The sequence below is a fragment of the Oncorhynchus kisutch genome, linkage group LG20 (genome assembly GCF_002021735.2).
Source record: "Oncorhynchus kisutch isolate 150728-3 linkage group LG20, Okis_V2, whole genome shotgun sequence".
NCBI classification, from domain to species: Eukaryota; Metazoa; Chordata; class Actinopteri; order Salmoniformes; family Salmonidae; genus Oncorhynchus; species Oncorhynchus kisutch.
Window position 1 is genome coordinate 27,733,350 of NC_034193.2, and position 13,614 is coordinate 27,746,963.

The 13,614-nt window shown below is 50.5% G+C and overlaps 1 protein-coding gene across 1 annotated transcript in view; it reads right to left on the reverse strand.

The window, feature by feature from the left end:
* The window catches only part of LOC109865629 (proline-rich protein 12), a 47,905-nt gene that overhangs the window by 16,601 nt on the left and 17,690 nt on the right, over positions 1 to 13,614 (reverse strand). Inside the window, exons 3-6 of the mRNA XM_020453958.2 lie at positions 9,197 to 9,361; positions 4,484 to 8,868; positions 3,938 to 4,168; positions 3,102 to 3,771 (exon numbers count right to left, since the gene is read on the reverse strand). Of these exons, the coding sequence (XP_020309547.1) occupies positions 3,102 to 3,771; positions 3,938 to 4,168; positions 4,484 to 8,868; positions 9,197 to 9,361 (5,451 nt within the window). The remainder of the gene's footprint in view (positions 1 to 3,101; positions 3,772 to 3,937; positions 4,169 to 4,483; positions 8,869 to 9,196; positions 9,362 to 13,614) is intronic.

Sequence of the window (13,614 nt, forward strand, 5' to 3'; positions counted from 1 at the left end):
TATCCAACAATTGTTTACAGACAGGTTGTTTCACTTAGAATTCACTGTATCACAATTCCAGTGGGTCAGAAGTTTACATACACTAAAGTTGACTTTGCCTTTAAACAGCTTGGAAAATTCCAGAAAATTATGTCATGGCTTTAGAAATGTCTGACAGGCTAATTTACATAATTTGAGTCAATTGGAGGTGTACCTGTGGATGCATTTCAAGGCCTACCTTCAAACTCTGTGCATCTTTGCTTGACATCATGGGAAAATCAAAAGAAATCAGCCAAGACCCCAGAAAAAAATTTGTAGACCTCCACAAGTCTTGTTCATCATTGGGAGCAATTTCCAAACACCTGAAGGTACCCCGTTCATCTGTACGCAAGTATAAACACCATGGGACCATGCAGTCGTCATACTGCTCAGGAAGGAGACGCGTTCTGTCTCCTAGAGATGAATGTACTTTGGTGTGAATAGTGCAAATCAATCCCAGAACAACAGCAAATTACCTTGTGAAGATGCTAGACGAAACAGGTACAAATGTATCTATATCCAGGGTAAAACGAGTCCTATGTTGACATAACCTGAATGGCCGCTCAGCAAGGAAGAAGCCACTGCTCCAAAACAGCCATAAAAAAGCCAGACTATGGTTTGCAACTGCACATGGGGACAAAGATCGTACTTTTGGAGAAATGTCCTCTGGTCTAATAAAACAAAAATATAACTGTTTTGTCATAATGACCACCGTTATATTTGGAGGGAAAAGGGGAACACTTGCAAGTTGAAGAACACCATCCCAACTGTGAAGCACGGGGGTGGCAGCATCATGTTGTGGGGGTGCTTTGCTGCAGGAGGGACTGATGCACTTCACAAAATAGATGGCACCATGAGGTAGGAAAATTATGTGGATATATTGAAGCAACATCTCAAGACATCAGTCAGGAAGTTAAAGCTTGGTCGCAAATGGGTCTTCCAAATGGACAATGACACCAAGCATACTTCCAAAGTTGTGGCAAAATTCCTTAAGGACAACAAAGTCAAGGTATTGGAGTGGCCATCACAACGCCCTGACCTCAGTCCTATTGAACATTTGTGGGCAGAACTGAAAAAGCATGTGCGAGCGAGGAGGCCTACAAACCTGACTCAGTTACACCAGCTCTGTCAGGAGGAAGGGGCTAAAATTCACCAACTTATTGTGGGAAGCTTGTGGAAGGCTACCCAAAACAGTTGACCCAAGTTAAACAATTTAAAGGCAATGCTACCAAATACTAATTGAATGTATGTAAACTTCTGACCCACTGGGAATGTGATGAAAGAAATAAAAGCTGAAATAAATCATTCTCTCTACTATTATTCTGACATTTCACATTCTTAAAATAAATTGGTGATCCTAACTGACCTAAGACAGGGATTTTTACGATGATTAAATGTCAGGAATTGTGAAAAACTGAGTTTAAATGTATTTGGCTAAGGTGTATGTAAACTTCTGACTTCAACTGTAGGTATTCAGACCCTTTACTATGAGACTCGAAATTGAGCTCATGTATGTCATGTTCCATTTCACTTGATTGGAGTCCACCTGTGGGAAATTCAATTGATTGGACATGATTTGGAAAGGCACACCCATCTATATAAGGTCCCACAGTTGACAGTGCATGTCAGCGCAAAAACCAAGCCACGAGGACGAAGGAATTGTCTGTTGCACTCTGAGACTGGAATGTGTCGAGCCACAGATCTGGGGAAGGGTACCAAAAAATGTCTGCAGCATTGAAGGTTCCCAAGAACACAGTGGTCTCCATCATTCATAAATGGAAGAAGTTCGGAACAACCAACCCTTTCTAGGGCTGGCCGCCTGGCCAAACTAAGCAATTGGGAGAGAAGGGCCTTGGGTCTTGGTCACCTCCCTGACCAATGGTCACTATCAGAGCTCCAAAGGTCATCTGTGGAGATGGGAGAACCTTCCAGAAGGACAACCATCTCTGCAGAACTCCACCAATCAGGCCTTTATGGTAGAGTGGCCAGACGGAAGCCACTCCTCAGTAAGAGGCACATGACAGCCTGATTGGAGTTTTCCAAAAGGCACCTAAAGGACTCTCAAACCATGAGAAACTGCATTCTATGGTCTGATGAAACCAAGATTGAACTCTCTGGCCTGAATGCCAGGCGTGACATCCCTATGTTTAAGCATGGTGGTGGCAGCATCATGCTGTCGGGATATTTTTCAGCAGCAGGGACTGGGAGACTAGTCAGGATTAAGGGAAAGATGAACGGAGCAAAGTACAGAAAGATCCTTGATGAAAACTTGCTCCAAAGCACTCAGGACCTCAGACTGTGGCCGAAGGTTCATCTTCCAATAGGACAACGACCCTAAGCACACAGCACAGACAATGCAGGAGTAGCTACGGGACAAGTCACTGAATGTCCTTCAGTGGCCCACCCAGAGCCCGGACTTGAACCCAATCGAACATTTCTGGAGAGACCTGAACATAGCTGTGCAGCGACGCTCCCCATCCAACCTGACAGAGCTTGAGAGGATCTGCAGAGAACAATGGGAGAAACTCTCCAAATACAGCTGTGCCAAGCTTGTAGCATCATACCCAAGAAGACTCAAGGCTGTAATCGATGCCAAAGGTGCTTCAACAAAGTACTGAGTAAAGGGTCTGAATAATTAGGTAAATGTGATCGTTTTTTACTTTTCAATACATTTGCAAAAATGTCTGGGGTATTCTGGGGCTTTGTCATTATGAGGTATTGTGTGTAGATTGCTGAGAAAAAAAACAATTTAATCCAATTTAGAACACAACAAAATATGGAAAAAGTCAAGGGGCTCAGATATTATGGTACAATATTTTATACTATTACATCTGAGCCAAAATAGTAAATATGTGGGAAACTACTAAGTGGTCGCTTGCCACATTTTATGCTGCACTGTGCAACTTTTATTAAAAACTTGGCATCCAAATATGACAAAGTTTTCATTTGCAATCTCTGTTGATCCCCCTCACCTCGCAAGGACATAATGTTTTTTTTTTTCTCCTTTTGCCATACTGGCATTGGCAATCATCGACAACAAAATATCATCAATATGATCTGTATCGGCCCGGTATTTCCCTTACCTTCTAATTTGTGTGCACCAAGTGTTTCAAACTCTGGCACCTCCTCTTCCATAACCTTCACTTCACTCTCATTACCCCCTCCCATCTTCCTCTCCTCCTCATCATCATTCTCCTCCATCTCCCGGTCCTCTCGCTGTAGTACAGCCGGCTCGGCCGCCTGGAGCTGGGTGTGAGGGGTGTGTGAGGGGGTCTGGGGGCTGAGGGTGGGGGGCTGCAGAGGGGTCGATGTGTGCTGGGCCTGCCTGGGTTGGGGTTGGGACTGGGGTGGGGGAGGGGGCGGCTGGAAGGCCAGCTGCGGTGTATCATAGAGAGCCGAGATGGCTGAGGAGATGCTCTTCTGCAGGTCCTGGTTCTTGCCCACCGAATCCTCCTCATCCGAGGAGAACGAGGGCAGCGTCTCCAGGTTCCTCTTCAGCTCGTCATCCAGGGTGCGCTTGCAGGGGCTGGGGCAGCCAACCAGGGCCAGGCCACCGTTGCCCTCACCCTCCCCGAATGGAGGCGGCACTGGGGACAAGGGACAGAGACCGCCACATTTGAGAGGTGAGGTGTCACCATGTCCTGATTCCATTCCCACAGGCATTTCCAAGCCCTGAGGTCTCTTTCCCGACTTGAGGAAGTCCATGAAGGAGGCCATGAAGCCCGCCTTGGATTCCGAATCCTTCTCATCCACCTGAGAGAGAGACAGAGAGGGAGCGGGTCGGGAATAGATTAGAAGGGAAATACTGCTTTCCACTCTTCATTTTACCAACTAAGAAGGGTAATATTGTCACATACAACACAAAGGATAAAACAATTTAAACTCATTCAGTGGACAAACAAATGTAAAAGTCCTTTACCCTTCCATCCATCCCCTCTCCGTCCACTCCATCACTCAGCATCTGGCTGTTCTGCTTGCTCTTGTTCTGGGTCCTGTTGGAGTCTGTCCCTCCGCACGGGGGTCCGGGACTCAGGCCAAGGGAGGGTGCCGAGCCCACCGAGCCGTCCGACAGAGCGGGGTCTGTACCAGACAGAGAGTCTATCCTCAGCAGGTCGTCGGAAGAGGACATGGAGCCGATGGGCAGTTTGATCTACGACAGGAAAAAAAAACGGGAAAAGTTTTGTTAAAACGCCAATAGAGTACAGAGTACAGTAAACTTTGCTATGCCCGCCACTTTAAAGGAACATTCTACTCCAAAATGAAAAGCTGTCAGATGTCATGATGCATTCGAATCCCATGTCATCAGTTGTGTAGATCCAGATTTATGGGAAGTGGTTAAATCTTGACATTCGACTACTTTAGAGATCTGAAACTGTTTGAAAATCTTTGATTTGAAAGAGTAATGTCCCTTTAAGTATAGGCCTGCTATGACATCTATATTTCCCCCTGGGGATCAATCACTCACCTTGAGAGGTGGTATGGGCTCCTGATGCTGTGGAGCCTGGTGGTGGAGCTGATGCTGTTGTTGCTGATGGTGGTGTTGCTGCATGTGGTCCTTCCTAGTCATCTCCATAAACATGTCATTTCTCCTCACCCGGCATCCACCACCACGATCCCTGCCCAGTTTACCCTCCATTCCTCCTCCATTCCCCCCTCCTACTCCGGTTCCTCCTCCCATCTCACCGGTCAACATTTCGCAGGGCGTGTGTTGCTCTGGCTGCGGGCGAATGCGAGGCCTACCCCTGGGCCTGGGAGGCCCCTCTCTCTTTTGCTTGGTGGGCTTACGGCCCCTCTTCTTGACCATGTCCTGCGACATGAGCTGGGGAGGGGGGCCGAGGGGGGGGTAGCCTGTCGTGTGGTAGAAGTTAAGGTCTCCCATGAGGGGGCTGAGCGTGCCTCCTCCTCCAGCCCCAACTCCTGTCTTACGACAACTAGAGACCAGGTCAGGGAGGAGGTCGGGGAGCCGGCGGCTGTTCAGGCGGATGTCTGCCGGCTGGTTGTCCTTGTCCTCGTCATCCTCGAACTCGTACTCCTGCGCGTAGCTCTTCTTGGGCAGCGTGTTGGGGTCCCGGCGCTCCTTGAGCAGATGGAACGAGCTCGACTTGAGTAGCTTCTTGGGGCGCGAAGAGCAGAAGATGGGTGAGGTGAGGCCTCCAGGACTGACACCAGTACCGCCAGCGCCCCCGCCTGGACTCGAGGACAATTTCCCCGGGCCAGTGACACCCATGCCTCCGGGGCCCTGCAACTGGATCAGGCCCAGCTGCTCCGTATTGACGGTAGAGGGCAGCTCGTGGGTCTTAAGGGAGTCCAGGTCCATGGTGCTGCTGCCTGACTCGGAGAGACCGTGGCAGTACTGCACGTAGCCCTGGTCGCCACCGTGGTGGCCATGCATGTCGTAGCTGGCTCTTCCGCTTCCCCCTCCACTTCCTCCACCTGAATTAGCCTTCATGGCCTCCTCATGGCCATCTCCTGGTCCCTCTTTGTTCATCTCCCCCTGCATTGGGCCTGCGCTTCCTCCGGTGCAGCTCGACTTGGAGTAGTCATCCGAGCAGAACATGTCCTCCATGCCAGGGAAGAAGGAGCGGTCCTCGTCTTGCAGGAGCGAGTCCGGGAAGCAGATGGAGGTGAGTGGGACGAAGTGATTCTGGCTCTGACCGCCGCTTTTCTCCACAGGGCTGACCGTGTCAAACGGGTGCTGCTCAGAGCGCTGTTGCTGGTCCAATTGGACCTGCTGGCCCAGGGTGAGCTGGGAAGGGTGGGACTGGGACTTCTGTTGCTGTGAGTGGGTGGAAGCTGAGGGAGGGGGCAAGTGGTTGGACAGGGGGTGAGCATGGCCTTGGGAGTGGTGCCCTGAGTGGCTTTGCTGGTGGTGTGAGTTGGGGTGTTGCTGTTGTTGATGGTGCTGGGGGAGGTGGTGCACTTGCGAGGAGGCGGATAAGCCCATGTCAGGCTCAGAGAGTAATGAGTGGACCTCTGAGTGTTGAGGGTGGTGGGACGAGAGCCTCTGCTGCTCTTGTTGCATGCGGCACTCTCCGCTCCCTCCTCCTCTCCTCCCCTCCACTCCCCCTCCATCCGTACTGGAGGTCTGGGAGATCGAGCACTCCAGCATGTCCAGGGAGGACACCACCGAGCTCTGCTGTTGTTGCTTGGACTGGCTCTGGTCCTGCTGAGGAGGTCCGTGGCTGTAGTGAGTGGCCGCCACTGCGGCCTCCAAAGCCTGGGACTGGAGTTGTAGCTGAAGCTGGGAAGCCTGCTGGGTCGGAATCTGGTGTTTATTTGGGCCCATTCGCCCTCCGGCTCCATCCATCATAGCTTGTTGTTGGCTCACCGAATGCTGCTGCTGCTGCTGCTGATGGGGTTCCATCTTGTTGCGGGTGGTGTGGGACAGCACAGACTGGAGCAGGTGGGGCGTTTGGCGGGACTGGTGTGTGGGGGAATCCATGAGGGTGGCTGAGGCTTGAGACTGAGAGTGTTGTTGCTGCTGGACCTCGGGGGTCTTGCGTGGGTACACCAGCTCTGAGCGCTCTTGTGGCTTCTTCTGCGGGTCCATGTGAGTGAGGGATTGAAGGTGGGCATGGGAGGCGGTGTGCTGTTGCTGCGGGTGGGAGGTGTGTTGGGGGCCCAGGGAGTATGGGTCGCCCCGGCCGTAGTGCACCACTGATCCCAAAGAGTGGTGGAGGAGGGGGTGACTTTGCTCAGCACTTCCTCTTCCTCCAATCCTGCCACCACCTCGTCTGTCATTCCTCTGTTGTTGTTGCTGCTGTTTCTTGAGAGACATCTCCAGCTGCCTGTCTAGGCCAGTAACCCCCCCGCCCGATTCGGTGCTGGAGGTGGCGCTGTGAGTGCGGATAACGCTCTGGAGGTGGCACCTCTCCTCAGAGCTCTTTCCCAGCTCATAGGACGACAGCCCTTTGCCGCCATCTGTGGTGGAGGAGACGGGCTGTGGAGGTGCCTGCTGTTGGGCCGTCTGTTGAGATTGTTGCTGCTGGGAGTGGTGATGGGACTCCTGGGACGCTGGACTGGCCTGGGCTTGGAAAAGGTGCTGGATCAAGAAGTCGTCATCCACGTCCTCTTGAGCCCTCTGAGAGCCCACACCTAGCATGCTGCTGGGGTCAGATTTGGTCTTGCTGGAGTTGGGGTGGTAGGACTGGGGCCGAGGGCCTCTGGTGTCAGGGTAGCCCTGAGGGGAGGACATGAAGGTGGGGGAAAGGACAGAGGAGATGTATTTGTTGGAGCCCGTTCCTCCTGGGGTCTTGGTGGGGCAGGCAGGGGCAGGGGAGTGCAACCCTGGACGGATGATCCCAGAGTTGGCCGACGGGGAGGGGATCGACTCAGGGATATGGTAAGACCCTCCTCCGCCACCTCCTCTCTCATTTACCATACTGCTCGTGGCTCCTCCTCCTCCTCCTGAGCCGGAAGTCCCACCTCCTGAGCTGCTACTACCACCGCCTCCTGAGGTTCCACCCCCAGACGGCCCACCCGACCGTAAAAGGGCGGGGGAGTGGCCTGGGCCGTAACCTATTGACGGACTTCCCTCTCCGCCTAGAGAGGAGGGGAGGGAACCGTAAGCAGAGTCAGTCCCGTATACCACATCCGCAGAGTACGACTGGCTTTGCCCTCCCAGGCTCCCATAGCCTTTTCTTACCCCGGATGAGCTCAGGTCTTGGGCCTGAGGGGAGCTGAAGCCGCCATATGACTGGGGGAGGTGGGAGAGAGGGGGCTGACTGGGTGAGTATGACTGGGTCTGCGGTTGCGGCGGGGTTTGGCCTGCGAGGGCAGCAGTGGGGGGTTTCACAAGAGGTGCGGGTGAGCTGTAGCTCGAGAGCCTGTGCTTGGGTAAGGGCTGCTGGGCAGACGAGGATGAGGTTGGAGGGGGCTGTTGCTGCTGGGGAGCTGGGGGAGCGCTCTGGGTGGGAGGCTGCTGTCTAGAGGGGCCCGAGCTAGAGCTGGAGGGGGGAATGGAGTTGGAGGGGTGGGCTCCCGAGGCAGAGGAGGAAGAAGAAGAGGTCGAAGAAGTGGAGGATGCAGAAGGGGGCGTGTGAGGGGTGCGGGAGGAGGACACAGAGCTGGCCGAAGAGTAGCCGCTGCTAGAGTTGCTCTTGGCGCCCTTCCCCACTGCTGAAGAGGAGGAGGACGAGTAAGGGGGCTGGATGATTGGCCGATAAACCTGTTCTGTCCGGGAAGAGGCCTTGTGGTCCGAGGAGGGACTCTGGTCACCCAGGGGGCTGCAGGAGAGGCCGGCATGCCGGGGGTGGGCTATCTGCTGGTACCCGGCTCCTCCGCAGCTGAGGTACTGCTGTAGGGAGTGGGCTGCCGAGGAGGAGAGCTGTGACTGGGACGGCGTGGGCCGCTGGTAGTGCTTGATTACGCTGTCCTGCCGGGGCACAGCCCTCTCCTGGACCGAGTTAGATTGGGCCTGAGCTTGGGCCTGAGCCTGAGCTTGGGCTGAGGAGAACACTGAGGCGTTGTACAACTGGGAGGATTGGTCCTGCAGCTGGGAGGACAGCAGGTTGAACTGGTGGGACTGGATGTGTAGTGCCGACGAAGCTTGGGCCGAGGAGGCGGCGCCTGTGGAGTCCTGGGCACCACGGTAGGCTGCGGCGGCGCCCTGAGAGGACAGGAGGCGGTCGAAGCCCAGGCTGGACTGGGCGGGACCCTTAATGTGTAGCAGAGGGTCGTGGGGGGAGAGGAGTCCATTGGAGGTAGGGCTGAACGTGGGAGTGTCCTGGAGGGTGGGGAAGGAGCGGCTGGAGAAGGAGGCTGGGTGCTGATAGGCCGAGAGGGCAGAGGAAGAGGGGAAGGAGCCCGAGCCGGAGATGAAGAGCTCGGCAGGGGCAGGGGTGTGCATCGCTGTCAGGGTCAGATAAAGAGACAAGAGGACGATTATTCAACACCAGTCAACTGAAAAAACTGACAAGCATGAGTAAATAAATTATAACCCACTCCCCTCCTGTAAAATTTAAACAGATAAGACAAACCAATATCCAAATGACACCAAGATAACCTCAATGCAAATCACTGACAGTAATCACCGTTCAGAATAAGGCGAGGCGCGACAATGCCGACATAAGAGAGGAATAACAATTCGACATTGTTTGGCGTTGGAAATGTCATATTGACTTTTGCAACCCCGTTTTGAATGTCAACACATTAACACAGGTCTGGTCACATTGCCTACCTGTCTGCCAGGACGGAGTGCGGAACTGGGAAAGCAGGGAGGAGGCGGAGGGTTGAGGCTGGGGACCCCGCTGGGACTCAAGAGCAGAGATCAGATTCATGACTGAGGCATCTGGGCCAGAGGGGCTGGCGTGGTGCAGACCTGTGTCAAATAGTCCAGAGAGACCTGATGAGACAAATACAACCATGAGTAAACAGTGATGACCATGTCTTTATTTGACAGCAAACTCAACAGGACCCGCTTTCTCAAAAGCATCTTAAGGCTAAGTATATCATTAGAACTGTCAAAGAAGCATCGTTAAAACAAAGAGCTGTTTCCCCAAAACCATTGTGATGGAAGTTGGAGTTGAAAACGCTTATTATTTACCGACTGCCACAGACCATTCGTAGAATCAAATCAAATCAAATTTATTTATATAGCCCTTCGTACATCAGCTGATATCTCAAAGTGCTGTACAGAAACCCAGCCTAAAACCCCAAACAGCAAGCAATGCAGGTGTAGAAGCACTAAGTTTAGAGCTAAGTTTAGATGCTTTTTTGCCATCTTTCCTCATCACTTTATACAAAGAAGATCTCCGCTAAAACATAGGATCAACTGTCACCGCTGATAACTTGAGCACGAAGTTAAAGGATAAAAACATGCTTCAAATAAAAAAACGAGACGACAGCATTATAAAATAAAAAAATACAGTAGGCATATAGGCCTATATATTTAAAATCATATAAAAACACTTTCATGTTCCATTTTGCTAATTGAAGGCTATGGTCAAATTTTTTACCCCAATATACAGTGCATTTGGAAAGTCGTCAGGCCACCTTCACTTTTTCCACAGTTACATTATAGCCTTATTCTAAAATGTATTTTTCTTGAAAATTCATTAGAAAAAATTTAAATATCACATTTACATACGTATTTAGACCCTTTACTCAGTACTTTGTTGAAGCACCTATGGGAATGATTACAGCCACAAGTCTTATTGGGTATGTAGCTACAAGATTGGCACACCTGTTTTTGGAGAGTTTCTCACATTTTTTCTCTGCAGATCCTCTCAAACTCTATCAGGTTGGATGGGAAGCGTCGCTGCACAGCAATTTTCAGGTCTCTCCAGAGATGGATCAGATTCAAGTCTGGGCTCTACAAGGACATTCAAAGACTTGTTCCGAAGCCACTCCTGCGTTGTCTTGGCTGTGTGCTTAGGGTTGTTGTCCTATTGGAAGATGAACCGTCGCCCCAGTCTGAGGTCTTGAGCGCTCTGGAGCAGGTTCAAATGAAGGATCTCTGTACTTTGCTCCATTCATCTTTCCCTCGGTCCTGACTTGTCTCCCAGTCCATGCCCCTAAAAAACCTCCCGATAGCATGATGCGGCCACCACCATGCTTCACCTTAGGAATGGGGCCAGGTTTCCTCCAGACATGACGCTTAGCATTCAGGCCAAAGTGTTCAATCTTGGTTTCATCAGACCAGAGAATCTTGTTTCTCATGGTCAGAGTCCTTTAGGTGCCTTTTGGCAAACTCCAAGCGGGCAGTCATGTGCCTTTCACTGAAGAGTGGCTTCAGTCTGGCCACTGTACAATAAACGCCTGATTGGTGGAGTGCTGCAGAGATGGTTGTCCTTCTGGAAGGTTCTCCCATCTCCACAGAGGAACTCTGAAGCTCTGTCAGAGTGTTTAATGTTTTGGTACCCTTTCCCAGATCTGTGCCCCAACACTATCCTGTCTCGGAGCTCTTCGGACAAGTCCTTCGACCTCATGGCTTGTTTTTTTCTCTGACATGCACTGTCAACTGTGGGACCTTATATAGACAGGTGTGCCTTTCCAGATCATGTCCAATTAATTATGTATTTATTTATTTCACCTTTATTGAACCAGGAAGACTAGTTGAGAACAAATGCGACCTGGCCAGGATAAAGCAAATCAGCGCAGCACAAACAACACAGAGTTACATATGGAATAAACAAACATGCAGTCAATAATACAGTAGAAAAAAAGGATATATACAGTGTGTGCAAATGAGGTAGTATACCGGAGGAAAGGCCATAGATTGGCCATAGTGGTAAAATAATTACAATATAGCAATTAAACACTGGAGTGATAACTGTGCAGAAGATGAGTGTACAAGTAGAGATACTGGGGTGCAAAGGAGCAAAAAGAAATCAAATAGATAACAGTATGGGGATGAGGTAGTTGGATGGGCTATTTACAGATAGGATATGAACAGGTGCAGTGATATGTGAGCTGCTCTGACAGCTGGTGCTTAAAGCTAGTGAGGGAGATATGAGACTCCAGCTTCAGTGATTTTGGTAGTTGGTTCCAGTCATTGGCAGCAGAGAACTGGAATGAAAGGCGGGGGTGACCAGTGAAACATACCTGCTGGAGCGCGTGCTACAGGTGGGTGCTGCTATGGTGACCAGTGAGCTGAGATAAGGTGGGACTTTACCTAGCAAAGACTTATAGATGACCTGGAGCTAGTGTGTTTGGCGATGAATATGAAGCGAGGGCCAGCCAACGAGAGCATACAGGTTGCAGTGGTGGGTAGTATATGGGGCTTTGGTGACAAAATGGATGGCACTGTGATACACTGCATCCAATTTTCTGAGTAGAGTGTTGGAGACTATTTTGTAAATGACATTGCCGAAGTCAAGGATCGGTAGCATAGTCAGTTTTACGAGGGTATGTTTGGCAGCATGAGTGAAGGATGTTTTGTTGCGAAATAGGAAGCTGATTCTATATGTAATTTTAGATTGGAGATGCTTAATATGAGTCTGGAAGGAGAGTTTAAAGTCTAACCAGACACCTATGTATTTGTAGTTGTCCACATATTCTAAATCAGAACCGTTCAGAGTAGTGATGCTGGGCGGGCGGGCAGGCAGGTGTGGGCAGCAATCGGTTGAAGAGCATGCATTTAGTTTTACCTGCATTTAAGAGCAGTTGGAGGCCACGGAAGGAGAGTTGTATGGCATTGAAGATTGTCTGGAGGTGAGTTAACACAGAGTCAAAAGAAGGGACACAAGTATACAGAATGGTGTCGTCTGCGTAGAGGTGGATCAGAGAATCACCAGCAGTAACATCATTGATGTATACAGAGAAAAGAGTCGGCCCGAGAATTGAACCCTGTGGCACCCCCATAGAGACTGCCAGAGGTCCAGACAACAGGCCCTCCGATTTGACACACTGAACTCAATCTGAGAAGTAATTGGTGAACCAGGCGAGGCAGTCATTTGAGAAACCAAGGCTGTTGAGTCTACCGATAAGAATGTGGTGATTGACAAGAGTCGAAAGCCTTGGCCAGGTCGATAAAGACGGCTGCACAGTATTGTCTTTCATCGATGGCGGTTTTGATATCGTTTAGGACCTTGAGCGTGGCTGAGGTGCACCCTTGACCAGCTCGGAAACCAGATTGCATAGCGGAGAAGGTACGGTGGGATTCGAAATGGTCGGTGATCTGTTTGTTAACTTGGCTTTCGAAGATTTTAGAAAGGCAGGGAAAGATAGATATAGGTCAGTAGCAGTTTGGGTCTAGAGTATTTCCCCCTTTGAAGAGGGGGATAACCGCAGCAGCTATCCTATCTTTGGGGATCTCAGATGATATGAAAGAGAGGTTGAACAGGCTAGTAATAGGGGTTGCAACAATTTCAGCGACCGGCTGATTTGTAGGGGGTCCAGCTTTTGCATCTCTTTCAGAACATCAGCTATCTGGATAAAGGTGAAGGAGAAATGGGGAGGCTTGGGCAAGTTGCTGTGGGGGGTGCAGGGCTGTTAACCGGTGTAGGGGTAGCTAGGTGGAAAGCATGTCCAGCCGTAGAAAAATTGAATTTCTCAATTATCGCGGATTTATCGGTGGTGACAGTGTTTCCTAGCTTCAGTGCAGTGGGCAGCTGGGAGGAGGTGCTCTTATTCTCCATAGACTTTACAGTGTCCCAGAACTTTTTGGAGTTTGTGCTACAGGACACAAATTTATGTTTGAAAAAGCTAGCCTTCGCTATCCTAACTGCCTGTGTATATTGGTTCCTAACTTCCCTGAAAAGTTGTATATTGCGGGGCCTATTCGAAGCTAATGCAGTACACCACAGAATATTTTTGTGCTTATCTAGGACGGTCAGGTCTGGAGTGAACCAGGGGCTATATCTGTTTCTGGTTCAACATTTTTTGAACGGGGAATGCTTATTTAAGATGGTGAGGAAAGCACTTTTAAAGAATATCAAGGCATCCTCTACTGATGGAATGAGGTCAATGTCCTTCCAGGATACCTGGGCCAGGATGATTAGAAAGGCCTGCTCGCTGAAGTGATTTAGGGAGCGCTTGACAGCGATGAGCGGTGGTCATTTGACCGCAGACCCATTACGGACACAGGCAATGAGGCAGTGATTGCTGAGATCCTGGTTGAAGACAGCAGAGGTATTTGGAGGGCAAGTTGGTTAG